This window comes from Trachypithecus francoisi, unplaced genomic scaffold (genome assembly GCF_009764315.1).
Source record: "Trachypithecus francoisi isolate TF-2019V2 unplaced genomic scaffold, Tfra_2.0 Lachesis_group14, whole genome shotgun sequence".
Taxonomy (NCBI): Eukaryota; Metazoa; Chordata; class Mammalia; order Primates; family Cercopithecidae; genus Trachypithecus; species Trachypithecus francoisi.
The window spans coordinates 43,609,219-43,623,072 of NW_022681459.1; the positions used below are offsets into that span (position 1 = coordinate 43,609,219).

Here is a 13,854-nt window from a genome sequence, read left to right on the forward strand (position 1 = left end):
GTAGAACCCATCCTGGGAGGTTGGCTGCAAATGGCTTTACTTAGCAAGGCCACCTGGAAGGAGGCTTTAGAGTCTTCCACGTGGCCAGGGCCTTGAAGGGATTAACCCAACCTCTTAGTTCCAATTATGTGTTCTTGAGTCAAATGGGCCAGGGCCTATGTCCACAGTGACTCCAGCACCATGGCCAGACCTGAGTCCTCCTCTCTCTGCAGAGGGACGACATGGAGGCTGTGCCAGGGTACCTGTCCCTGCACCAGACGGCTGACGTCATGACCTTGAAGTGGACCCCCAACCAGCTGATGAACGGGTCTGTGGGGGACCTGGACTATGAGAAGAGGTAGGGCACTGCGTCTGCTGTGTGTCCCTTGGGTCCTTCCACTCCCCTTGGCACAAGGAAGTTCCTCCCCGGGAGAGGGGAGGCTTGTATCCAGCCCCTGCTTCTGCCCACTCTTCTGCCTTCTTGTTAGGGTCACTTGACTCAGCCTCCCTGCAGCTGTGGCCTCCTGGGAAACTCAAAGGCTCGAGAGGATCTGGAAACCAACTGGAAGAGTCTTAGGGCATGGGAGTTGGCAATGCCCTGGACAAAACCATCCAGAGGGAGAAATCTTTACAGAGATCTAAGCCTACAAATGGCAAATATTCTTCAGTCTCTGTCCTTCTTCTCGATCATTCAATAAAAAGGGAAGGCAGGAGGTATTAGTAGGCATCTGGTCCAGGGCTACATCTGCCATGAAATCCTGTGATTTATAAGACCCAGCAAAGGCTTTCAAGTCACACTTGAAAGGAATGCAGGGACAGGGGATTTCCTGCTGCAGTGCCTGGATTTCAGCCCAATTAGGGAAGACTTTAGGAGGAACAAATAAAGCCATGGTGCAGAGGTGTGGCTGGTTCAAATATTTCAGCTTGAGGAGGCTTGGCTGCTGGTGGGGAGGAGAAGCAGTGGTTTTTCCTGCTCCAAGTCCAGTTGAATCTTATTTTTATGTTACATTTTATTGCTTTCCTAAAAAAATATTTTACAATTAAGAATTTTTAATCTAAAGATAGACAGAACTCAGGTACCCATCACCCTGCCCTCATGGCCATGAGCCCATTTCCTCCTTCCAGAATAATATTATTCTGGGCCAGGTGCGGTGGCTCACACCTGTAATCCCAACACTTCGGGAGGCTGAGGCAGGTAGATCATGAGGTCAGGAGTTCAAGACCAGCCTGGCCAACATGGTGAAACCCCATCTCTACTAAAAATACAAAAATTAGCTGGGCATGGTGGCGCATGCCTGTAATCCCAGCTACTCAGAGGAGGGTGAAGCAGGAGAATTGTTTGAAACCAGGAGGCAGAGGTTGCAGTGAGCTGAGATCGCATCATTACACTCCAGTCTGTGCAACAGAGCGAGACTCTGTCTGAAAATATATATATATGCGCCTGGCATGGTGGCTCACACCTGTAAACTCAGCACTTTGGGAGGTGGAGGCGGATGGATCACGAGGTCAGGAGATCAAGACCATCCTGGCTAACACAGTGAAACCCTGTCTCTACCAAAAATACAAAAAATTAGCCAGGTGTGGTGACAGACGCCTGTAGTCCTAGCTACTCCACAGGCTGAGGCAGGAGAATGTCATAAACCTAGGAGGCGGAGCTTGCAGTGAGCCGAGATCATACCACTGCACTCCAGCCTGGGCGACAGAGCAAGACTCCATCTCAAAATAAATAAATAAATAAATAATATATATATATATATAATTCTGAAGCAACATGCAGACATGATATGATTTAATCTGAAATATTTTAATGTATATCTCAAAAAATAAGGACTCTTCAAGAAACATCAGGCCTTGTACTGATGAAAAATGTTCTCTAGGCTGGACGTGGTGGCTCATGTCTGTAATCCCAGCATTTTGGGAGGCTGAGGTGGATATATCATGAGGTCAGGAGTTCAAGACCACCCTGGCCAACAGCGTGAAACCCTGTATCTACTAAAAATACAAAACTTAGCTGGGCATGGTGGCAGGCACCTGTAATCCCAGTTACTTGGGGGACTGAGGCAGAAAATTGCTTGAACCTGGGAGGCAGAGGTTGCAATGAGCCGAGATCGTGCCACTGCACTCCAGCCTGGATGACAAAGCGAGACTCCGTCTCAAAAAAAAAAAAAGGATGTTTTCTAAGCTGGTCGTTTATTGCGTAGGAGTCACCATCTGTCCTCAGAGCTGGTCAGTGGATAGGACAATTGGTCCTGTGCTAGGCACAATAATTCAGCTCCAGCCAGACCCTGCAGTCTCTCACTCTCTCTTTTTAAACACTTTAATTTTATTTATTCATATTTTATCTTATTTATTTATTCGTTTTTTTGAGACACTGTCTCACTCTGTTGCCCAGGCTGGAATGCAGTGATACGATCTTGGCTCACTGCAACCTCCGCCTCCTGGGTTCAAGCGATTCTCCCACCTCAGCCTCCCGAGTAGCTGGGATTACAGGGACTTGCCACCACACCCAGCTAATTTTTGTATTTTCAGTAGAGACGGGTTTTCATCATGTTGGCCAGGCTGGTCTCAATCTTATCTTAAGTGATCTGCCCGTCTCGGCCACATCACAAGGTTATTTTAATTTATTTTTTTAATTTCTATTTTATTGTATATAGAGATGGTGTCTCATTTTGTCGCCCAGGCTGGTCTTGAACTTCTGGCTTCAAGCAAGCCTCCCACCTCGGCCTCCCAGACTCTAGAGTTTCTAATCAGAAGACCATCAAGGAAGAATAGAGGAGGGGTCCCAGGGTGCTCTGGGCTCGGAACCTCGTCTTAGCCTCTTTATCTTAAACCTTGGTCTAAAACTTTCTTTTTTCCCGCTGAGTCGAGATCACACAAGCCCTGAATCTCCTTTGTAGCATTTAGAAGACTGTGTGACTACACAGCTGATCTGTGCCTGTATACCTACCATCTTGCCCTCAAGAGTTCAGTGCCTTAAAGGCAAGAGTCCTGTCTTGTTCGCATATTATCCCAAGCACCTACCACAGCTTGTAGCACATAGTAGGTGCTCACATCAGCCTTGTGAAATGAACCAGGGAAGTCAGGGGACCTGGATTCATTCACTGGATGTTTACTGAGCACCTACTCTGTGCCAGCCACTGTACTTGATGCAAGGGAGACAGCAGTTGTAGAAAAGGAGGGGAAAATCTTTACCTTCTCAGAGCTTACATTCTACTGGAAGTCAATGAATGGGCAAGGAGATGGATGGACATATGCTATGGTACCAAGCCTTTGCTCCACTCTCACCTTGCTGGATGACCTGGGGTACCTCACTTCACCTCAGTGAGCCTCAGGGTTCCCTTTTTATCAAGTGGAGAAGTAGGATGAGACAGTCTCCTTAGAACTGAAGGCATTCCCAGAGGATCTTCAGGGGCTTCTCAAACCTTGAAGCATCTTGCACCCAACATCAAAGCTTTAACTGCATGAGGACCCTGTTTGTTGCTTAGACTTGAGCCCAGGGTTGTGTGGGCCAGAAACCTGATGCTAGTGTTTTGGGAAAAGTATTGGCTCCGATGATTGCCAAGCCCCACCCCAGCGCAGATCATCGGGGACCCGTGTTTCTGCATCATCTTTCCCTGTTGGTGAACAGGGAGCTCGTAGGCACTTGATACTGAGTTCTGGCTGAATCAGAACTTCTAAGGTCACTGCCTAGGAGCTGGGGTGTCTCTAGCCCTGGGCTGTGAACTCCTGTCTGTCCTTGTTATTCTCGCCAGAACCTGAGGCTCAATGGAAAATAAATGGCAGGAGTCAGAAATATGAAGGTTGGTGTATGGGGAAGGGGTTTGCCCCAGGAGCTCCAGCATCCCTTGGGGGACCAAGAAGCAATGAAGTGGGGTGGTTTTTGTCTGAGCTTATGCAGGAGCCTCTTTTTTTTTTTGAGACGGAGTTTTGCTCTTGTGGCCCAGGCTGGAGTGCAATGGCATGATCTCAGCTCACTGCAACCTCTGCCTCCCAGGTTCAAGCAATTCTCCTGCCTCAGCCTCCCGAGTAACTGGGATTACAGGCATGTGCCACCACGCCTGGCTAATTTTGTATTTTTAGTAGAGACAGGGTTTCTCCATGTTGGTCAAGCTGGTCTCGAACCCCTGACCTCAGGTGATCCATCCACCTTGGCCTCCCAAAGTGTTGGGATTACAGGCGTGAGCCACCGTGCCTAGCCGGAGCTTTTTTCTTTTCACAGTCAACCTCACTCCTGCACAGCCACGATCCTCACTCACTAGCTGGGTATCCCAGTGTTACAGAGAAAATGTCACCAAAAAGCTGGATATTGGGGTTCTGGAGTCAGGCTGGACTTGCCTCCAATCTCAGCCCTACTGTGTGGAGCAGCAATGGAACCTTCCTGTGCTGCTGGTAGGACGACCAATTTGCAGACCAGTTTGGCAGTTTCTTGTAACATCCCCTTATCATGTGACCCAGCAATTCCGCTCATAGGGATCTACCCAAGAGAAATGAAAACTTAGACCCACACAAAAACTTACACACAAATGCTTATAACAGCATTATTCATAATAACCCCAGACTGAAAGCAAGCCAGATGCCCATCAACTGAAGAATGGATGTAGACATCTGTGGTCCATCCATGCAACAGGATATTACTTGTCTATAAAAAGGGATAAATCACCAGTGGACATTACAACATGGACAAACCTCAAAAGCCTTATATCACATGAAAGAAGCCAGCCATGAAAGGCACATGTTGTAGGATTCCATTTAGATGGAATGTCCAGAAAAAGGCACATCTGTGGAGTCAGAAAGCAGACTGTTGGTTGCCTAGGGCTGTGGGCAGGAAGGAAGATTGACCACAAACAGGCAACAGGAACCTTTTGGGGGTGGTAAAAATGTTCTAAAACTGGCTTGTGATGATGGTTGCCCAAATCTGTATATTTACTCATCAAACTGTACACTTACAGTGAGTAAATTCTATGGTGTGTGAATTATACCTCAGTAAAGCTGCTAAAACATGCAAAAACCAGAAACAGCCCTTGCTCCTTCCTAGCTATGCGGCCTGGGACAATCAGCTCCACTTCTTTGAGCCTCAGATTATTTATCTGTAAGATGGGAATGTAGTAAGGGAACCTCTGAATGAGCATATAGGGAGAATTTATGTAACAGAAGTGCATGGAAAACCCTTAGCTGGGAGCCTGGCACCTGGACAGGGCTCTCAGTCATGGGGGCTGTTGGTGTCATTTTCATGGATCCAAAGAGACTATGGCCACAGAGCTCCTCCTTGCTGATGGCTGGTGGTGGCTTTGTTCACTGGGCATTTCCAGTGCTCAGCATTCACTATGCACTGTGCACATTCTCTGAGCATCACAGAGAAGCAAACAAAACAGAGCCCTTCTGCAGGTGTTCAGCACCCTTTGGGGAATCAGAGGAGAGGACAGGTGGTTGCAACCCAGCATGATGGACACACAGGGCTGTGGGAGCCCAGGAAGGACACCCTGACTAGACTGGGTATGGGAGGGGCTCAACAGAGGCTGCTACCCTTGTGTCCTCCAGTCTTCGAAGGACATTTACTTCCGTGAACTCTGGTGAGGCTGATTCTGGTACAGGCCAGGGCAAGAAGGGCTTTCAAAGAGAAAAGGTCCCCAGCAGTGTGACTTGAGGGTTTTTCTGAGCCTATTCCACTTTTTTCATTTCACAGCTGGGGAAACTGAGGGCCAGAAACGGAGGTAGGAACTGGCTAAAGTCTCTGGTGGAAGTGGGATTTGAACGCTGCTGACTTTGAAGCCTGTGTTAGTTTGGGTCCTCCAAGAAGCAGGCACCAAGACAGTATTGGACCAGCAGAGATTTATTGGGGACACACCTGTGCAGGTTAAGGGAGGGGCAGGAGCAGACAGGGAGAGCCTTCAGACCGCCATGCAGGGAAGAAGAGGAAGAAGGAAGGAAGGTCAGGCAGAAGGAGTCTGAGACACAGCACGGCTCTAAGAACGTTTGGCCAGGTCAGTTGGAAGTCTCCAGTGGACTGTTGACTGTTGGAGGAGTTCCTTGTCTCGCAGGAATGAGTGGCACTAGTACTCCGGCATGCTAGGTCCTGGCTGGGAGCAGCCTAAGGGAAGCATGGCTTCGATGCAGATGTGGTGATAGATCCAGGGGGTGCCTTCTGAAGTTAATCCGCTCTGCTCCCCTCAGCAAGGTCTTCTGAAGGAGATCTGAGTGGTGCATTTCCATGGCCACCACAAAACCCAAGTTCCTGTGACCTCCACCTCCCAGTGTGTTCTGATGAGAAAAGCTATTTGTTTCAGGACAGCAGCAAGGTTTTGAGCTGGACATGGAAACACTTAAATACATAATCATAGGGACAACTTCCCAGGTATGCACTTGTTAATGTATCATCTCTGTGCTGAGCCCTTCAAATACGTGATTCTATTTAATCCTCACAGCAACACAATGGGATGGGTGTTATTCTAGTCCCCATTTTATAGATGAGGAAACTGAGGCTCAGAGCAACCCTCAAGTCACACTGCTGGGGACCTGTGAAGCTACTGAGTGGCATTCTAACTTCTGCACATGGATACATAGTGGACTGGAGTTAGGATGTGTTTTAGTCAAGACTCCTAGACGCCAGTTAGAAAAAACCAGATTCAAGCTGACTTAAGCACTGGCCCACACGAACTGAAAACTCCAGGGGCAGTAGCTTCAGGCATGGATGGATCCAGGGACTTGAATGACAGGGACCTGCACTCTTTCCATCTCTTTGCTCTGTCTTCCTGTCTTTTGACGCCATTTTCAGGCATAGTCGCTTCCATCTTCAGACTTCTGCCCTTACCACTACTCTCCAGACAGAAGGAGGCATCTCTTTCCCAGTCATTCAAATGGAAACCTAATAATTGAGTCTCATTGGTTCTGCCAGAGTCAGGAGTCAGTCCTGCACTGAACACTGTGGCTGGAACAGTGGGACAGGTTGTTTGACCAGGCCTGGGTCAGGTGGGCATTCCTGGAGTCCCAGGGTGGAGAGTGGGTGGGGCCTACCTCACCTCCCATATGGACTGGGGGTAGGGAGGATGGTAACCTCGGAAAATTGGGGTTCTGAGACCAGAAAAACGGGAGATAGAGTCTGGGCAGGATGGGACACAGATGCTGGGGACCTAGTGGGAAGGGTGGAGGAGCTCCTGGGTGTGGTCTGCTGGTGTCTCAGCCGCTCTGCACAATGGGGTAAGCAGAAGTCTTGCAAGCCTGACCCTCCCTCCACTTCCAGCGTCTACTGGGACTATGCCATGACCATCCGCTTGGAGGAGATTGTCTACCTGCACTGCCACCAGCAAGGTAGGGACTGTGGGGACAGGAAGGGGGCTGTGTGTTCCTCTTGGATCCCCTGCCTGTCTCCACCCCTGCCTATGCATTAGCATTGTATGACAGTGATATGGTGGACACCCCATATTACCTGTGCAACCTTGGGCAAGGGACCGCGCCTCTCTGTGCCTCAGTTTCCCCATCTGTAACATGGGAATTACAACAGGACCCTCTCATGGGGTAGTTATGAAGATGAAATGATGGATGTTAAGGGCTCAGCATGAAATCCACCTATGGCTATGGCATTAGTTGCTGACACTAAGCACTGATAATGCTTAGATGACTCTGCCATCGACCAGCTGTGTGACCTTGGGGGAAGTTACTTAACCTCTCTGAGCTTTGGTTTCATCATTTGTTACATAGGCAATAACAGATAGGACTCTTAGGGATATTGTATTTGAATAAGACAGTGCCTCTAACATGGCTGTGCTTGTACTCAGTAAGTGCTCAATACATGCTAGCCAGAGTCAGCTACTGCCCCGAGACAGGGGAAGTTGAAGGCTTCCATACAAAAATAGGTCACGTAGATTTGTAAAGGATTCCTGAGGAGCGTAGGGTGCTAGGGGGCATCTTTTTCTTTTGGTGGTTAATGTCAGGAAGGTCAACTTGGTTCTTCTTGACTTTGTCCTGTAGTCCCGTCAGAGGTGGATGGTGGGTGAGATGAGAGAGACTCAGGGGAGGTAAAAACTGCTCCTGACCTTTGCCCAGGCCTTTCCCAGAGCCTCAGAGCAGGATCCCTGGGTCTGGCTTGGCACCCCTGGGGGATGTGTTTGCAGGAAGGGGCTGTCCCCGTGCCTCATAGTGACTTCCCACTGGGTCTTCTCTGGCTGCTGGTGGTGGCAGTGGACAGCGGCGGGACAGTGGTATTGGTCAGCCAGGACGGGATCCAGAGGCCGCCCTTCCGCTTCCCCAAGGGTGGGCACCTCCTGCAGTTCCTCTCGTGCCTGGAGAATGGGCTGCTCCCGCATGGGCAGTTGGACCCGCCCCTGTGGTCCCAGCGGGGTAAGGTGAGTGATCGTGGGGACCCAGGGAGGCTGGGATGGAGACTGGTCACAGAGGGTGGTTGTTTTTGCCTGTGTGCCTTTATGTGACTGTGTGGCCTCATGCGCTCCCCACTGATACCTTCAGCCTAAGCACGTTGTGGGGACAGGTGTGTCCCAAGGATCTTGCTTTGGGACATGTTCTTGCAGGGCAAAGTGTTTCCTAAACTGCGCAAGCGAAGCCCTCAGGGTTCTGCCGAGTCCACATCTTCAGACAAAGACGATGACGAGGCCACGGATTATGTGTTCAGGATCATCTACCCTGGCGTGCAGTTGGAATTCGGTGAGCTGCTCCGTCCCGGGCCCCAGGGAGTCACCTGCTAACTGACGCTGAAAATGATTCCAGGTGTTTGAAACTAGAAGATGACAGGTCTGGATTCTGGGGCTAACAGGAGGATCTGGAAACAAAGTTGGTTTCTTGGTAGCCTCAGTTTCCCCCCAAATAAGAACAATAACCACCCTCTACTTGTCTAATGAAGACGTTAGGAGAGGTGGCTTGGGGTAATGGCAACGGCATAGGTTCTGGAATCCTGGCTGAACTTGGGCAAGTCATCTCAGCCCTCTGTGCCTCAGTTTCCTCATCTGTAAAATGGGCATGTTCATAGCACCAGTTACATAAGTCATTCTGGGGATTAAACGAGGCAAGGCGGCCGGGTATGGTGGCTCACACCCATAATCCTGGCACTTTGGGAGGCCGAAATTCGGGAGGGAGCACTTTGGATTGCCCAAGCCCAGGAGTTTAAGACCAGCCTGAGCAACATGGCGAAACCCTGTCTCTACAAAAAATACAAAAATTAGCCAGGTGTGGTGGCGTGCATCTGTGGTCCCAGCTATTTGGGAGACTGAGGTGGGAGGATCACCTGAGCCTGGGGAGGTCGAGGCTGCAATAAGCCGTGGTTGTGTCATTGCACTCCAGCCTGGACAACAAAGTGAGGGCCTGTCTCAAAATAAATGAAAATTAAAATATTTTTAAAATGAGATAAGGCATTTCACACATATACAAAACACTCAAATATTGTTGTTGTTAATATTCTACTTCCCCTTATTATAAAGAGTCAATGAGATGATGAAATATTCATTGTAGAGCCCATGGAGTAAGGCCTTGCACACAGTAGGCCCTCAGTAAGTTGTAGTCAAACTTGACACCAATAGAGGCGAAACACATGAGATGATGGTGAATGGCAAGCAGGTTGCACGGTGCCTTCGTGACACAGATGCGTAGCAAATGGAAGTTCTTACTGCTAAGAGCGTCATCATTGCGGGGCTATTGGGAGGATTCAGTGAATTAAGATTTGAAAAGTACTTAGAAGAGGGCCTGGCGTTTATGAAGCATGGTATGGGTGTCTGTTAAACAAATCAGTATTGAGTGGTAGGCTCTTTCTGTTCACTTCATTTTATTTAACATGCAGCGGCCCTGATGTTCCCATCTGAGGATAATGGCTCTGAGCCTCCCTTTGCTGAAGCAGCCACGTGCTGGGCAGTGAGAGGCTCTTTTGAGAGCAGATGTCCTCCTGGACAAGGCTGGAATCCCTTAAGCGCTACAGAGTGTCCTGAAGTGTTCATGACCATGTCTGTTCCTGCCCTGGATCAGGGCCTCCCAGCTACTCCATGGAACCAGGCACTCAAAATCCTGACCAGACACCAAGGCTCTTGTGGGCCCCAAGACTGAAAAGGCTCCATGTATGAGGGTGAAATCCCCTGGGATGCTGAGCCAGCTTCTGTCCTGTTGCCTGAGAACTTGGGCTTCCCACCCCTGTGAAGACCAACATTGATTAAGAGTTCCACTCGAGAGCCAGTTATCAGAGAGGGCTAGATCCCCTGTAGTTGCCTTCCCAGGAAACTCCACAGCTTCTCATCCAACAGGCAATGTGCACACTCCCGCTGGGAGCTAGGCAGAGTGCTGGGTGTTTAGTTTATTTGGAGATTCTCCATACCATCCTCCTGTGGCTTGATAAAGGCCAGTGGAACAGACACTGGCTGTGCTCACCCACAACCTCAGCATTTCCCATTCTGTGCATGCTGTTCAGCTACCAGCTGCAGCCCTCTGTCTCAGTATCTCTTTGCCTGAGGATTTTCTCTGACCACAAGAGTCCCTTCTGGCCAGGGATGGGGCATATTGGAAGCATCAGAGAACCAGTGCCTCCCTGGAGCAGCCCTCAGCTCATGGCTGATAGGAGTTAGTGTATCAATGTCCCAGCTCCCTCTCCCTTTGTGAGGCAAACTCTGACATACATGTTCTGCACAGACTCCTAGAACTTCCGTGGGAGATTAAGCGTAGTTACCTCTATTGGTAACTTGCTTGGCAACTAACTCTTTACTCCCTCCCCTTTTCTTCCTTTGTCTCAGTTTGCCCCTCCCTTACTGATGTGCCTTTGGAACTTGCACTTGGATCCTTGTCTGCCCTTGAGGAAACACCCAACTAATTCAGTTTATCTAGAATTGGACATCTGAGCCTTAGCATTACTGTCATTTGGGATGGAAAAATTCCTGTGCATTGTGGAATGTTGAGCACCCACTAGATGCCAAGTAGCAAACTTACTTTGCTCTAAGTTGTGACAACCAGATATGTCTCTAGGCATTGCCAGGTGACCTCTGAAGGGTGGCAAAATTGCCCCTGGTTGAGAACCATTGGTTTAGAGAAAAGAATGCATCACTGTATTCAGCTCTGCCACTGCAGTGTGGTTAAGTGACCTGTCCTCCGCAGACCTCACTTCCTTCTCTGTAGAGTGGGGTAACAGCACTCCCCACCAGCATCATATTCTGAGGAATCAGCAAGATCATTCCTAAAACACCTGGTGACCTGACCTGGGGCCTGACGCTTGGCAGATGCTCAGTAAGCAGTAGCAGGTATCATGTCTTGAGTGCCACTGTGTGCCAGGCCCACTTCTGTCCGTTGTCCCGCTTATCTTAATTCATTCCATCCTCACCATAGCCCTCCCAGGTTGTCATCACCATCCCCCATTTTGCAAGGAGGAAACTGATTCCCAGAAGGGTTAAGCGACCAGTCCAGGATCACATAGCTAATTCTTGTCATGGCTGGGATTTGAACGCAGGAGGTCTCGCTCCAGAGCCTGTGCCTCTAACCACCACTCCATGCACATCGTTTTGACTGGCAGGGGGCAGGCATTGTGGTTTCACTGCCTTCATTCTCAAGGTCAGCTTCAACCCACATGGAAATGGCAACCGCATCCTTGGTTGATTTTCTGGGGCTTGAGCCTCACAGGCTTAACAAAAACAGTCATCTTACAGTTTCCATCTGTGACGGGTTTCTGTCTGTGAGAGGTATGAAGTTCTTTCTGAAAGTGGGCCTAAATCAGAAGTCAACAAACCCCTTTTCATGGGCCAAATTCGGCCCACTCACCTGTTTTTGTAAATAAAGATTATATATAATCTCGCTTTGTTGCCCAGGCTGGAGTACAGTGGTGCAATCATGGCTCACTGCAGCCTCGACCTCCTGGGCTCAATTGATCCTCCCACCTCAGCCTCCTGGGTAGCTGGAATCACAGGTACAAGCCACCATACCTGGCTACATTTTTTTTGATTTTTTTGTAGAGATGGGGTTTTGCCACGTTGCCCAGGCTGGGCTTGGAACTCCTGGGCCCAAGCAACTCCTCCGCCTCGGGCTCCCAAAGTCCTGGGATTGCAGGAGTGAGCCACCTCCCAGCCCCTTGATTGTGTTTCTATTGGATAGTGCTGGTCTAGCGTGGGGTTTCTAAGCCTCAGCACTGTTGACATGTAGGGTTGAATAATTCCTTGTGTGGGGATTGCCTTGTGTACGATGTTGAGCAGCATCCCTGACCTCCAGCTACTAGACAACAGTAGCACCTAATTAATCCCCAAGGCGTGAAAACCCAAAGTGTCTCCAAACATCGACAGGATTGCCCAGGTTGAGAACAGATGGTGTGGAGAGAAGTGCCTATGAGAAACCAGCTGAGGTAGAAAGAGTAGGATGACAGTCAAGTCCTCAGGCCAGGCACAGTGGCTCATGCCTGTAATCTCAGCACCTTGGGAGGCTGAGGTGGGAGGATGGCTTGAGCCCAGGAATTCGAGACCAGCCTGGGCAACACGGCGAAACTCCATCTCTACAAAAAATTTTAAAAACATTAGCTAGCCATGCTGGCACGTGCCTGTAGTCCCAGCTACTCAGGAGACTGAGGATGGAGGATCACTTGAGCCTGGGAGATCAGGGCTGCAGTAAGCCACGTTTGTGCCACTGTACATCAGCCTGGATGACAAAACAAGACCCTGCCTCACAAAAAAAAAAAAAAAAAAGGTCAAATCCCCTGAGTTGGCGTCTTGGCTCCTCTGCTTATTAGCTGGGTGGTCTTGGGCGTGTTGCTTAAACTCTCCATGACTCAGTTTTCCAATCTGTAAAAGCAATCTGTAAAAGGGGATAATGATAGTACTATACTCAGTAGGGACAGCTGTTGTTAGGGGAAAGAGGAGAGGGACTTCAGTCAAAAAGACTAGATATGTCTGCTACTGCCTGGCAGGGCGTTGGGTGATTAAGTTGTGCCATCATTCTGAGCCTCAGTTTCTTCTGCAAAGTGGAAGAGAGAGGATGCATCCCTCACAGGATCGTGAAGGACAATAACTGGTTTCTTTAGGTTTGCTCAGGTCGCAAACTGCCTAGTCTGACACTCAGCACATAGTAGGCACGATATAAAAATCAACATTCTTTCTTCTAATTGAACACAGTATATGTGGGAGCTGTGTGGAGCCAGGGAGGGGGAGGTTTGGAGCCCCCAGAAACTGACTCTTCCAGCTGTCTCAGTGTCCTGAGGTGGCTCCGAACCCCCACCTCACTGGTTCTTTCTGTTTTGTATCTCAAGTTGCCCCCGACCTCTTGGGCAGCACTTCCTCCATCTCTGTGGGCCCTGCCTGGATGATGGTTCCTGCAGGCCAGTCCATGCTGGTGGTGGCCAGAGGGAGTCAGTGGGAGCGAACCAGATGGGACACTACTCTCCCCACGCCGAGCCTGAAGGAGCAGCCCCCCAGTAATGTCTGGGATCTCCCCTTCCCCGGGGGCTGGGTGCCAGCCACCTCTGCCATGTTGTCATTTGAGTCCTGGTCCCAAGGGAGATGGAGGCAGAGAGATTGATGCCCTCCTGCTGTCTAGCCTCTACCCTATGGAGGGCAGCTTGCAGTATTGTAGGTTCAGTAGCAAAGGGATCAATTGGTGTTATCTGTGTGGATGCGAGTGTGAGAGGCTGAGATGGAGGAAGGCATGGTTGTACGCTTGGGCTAAACTGGTCAGTGCACCCCTGAGATTGGCTAAAAACTGGGGCTATTTTTCTAGAACATTTTACAGGGGCTTACTGGTCTTTCTTGGCTAGCTCATGGGTGAGTCTACATGGGGAAGAATAGTGTAACAAGCCACATTTGGTGGCTGTGAGAACTACATCATATAGGCAGCTTCCTCTTCTGTCAGTGGGTAGGGGCTGACCTTGTCAGCTATGGAGTTCTGATGGCAAGAGGACCAGTTCCACAACTCTCCCTTACC

The 13,854-nt window shown here is 49.6% G+C and overlaps 1 protein-coding gene across 4 annotated transcripts in view; it reads left to right on the plus strand.

Annotated features, from left to right (window-relative positions):
- The window catches only part of SGSM1 (small G protein signaling modulator 1), a 124,871-nt gene that overhangs the window by 55,492 nt on the left and 55,525 nt on the right, over nt 1-13,854 (plus strand). For 3 of the 4 annotated variants that reach the window (XR_004442343.1, XM_033233041.1, XM_033233043.1), the window contains 5 exons: nt 213-337; nt 7,217-7,284; nt 8,155-8,318; nt 8,502-8,634; nt 13,184-13,348. Coding sequence is in view for 3 of the 4 variants with exons in the window: in XM_033233041.1 (XP_033088932.1) it covers nt 213-337; nt 7,217-7,284; nt 8,155-8,318; nt 8,502-8,634; nt 13,184-13,348 (655 nt within the window). In the remaining variant the exon portion in view is untranslated. The remainder of the gene's footprint in view (nt 1-212; nt 338-7,216; nt 7,285-8,154; nt 8,319-8,501; nt 8,635-13,183; nt 13,349-13,854) is intronic. The other variant, XM_033233042.1, reaches the window with a different exon arrangement.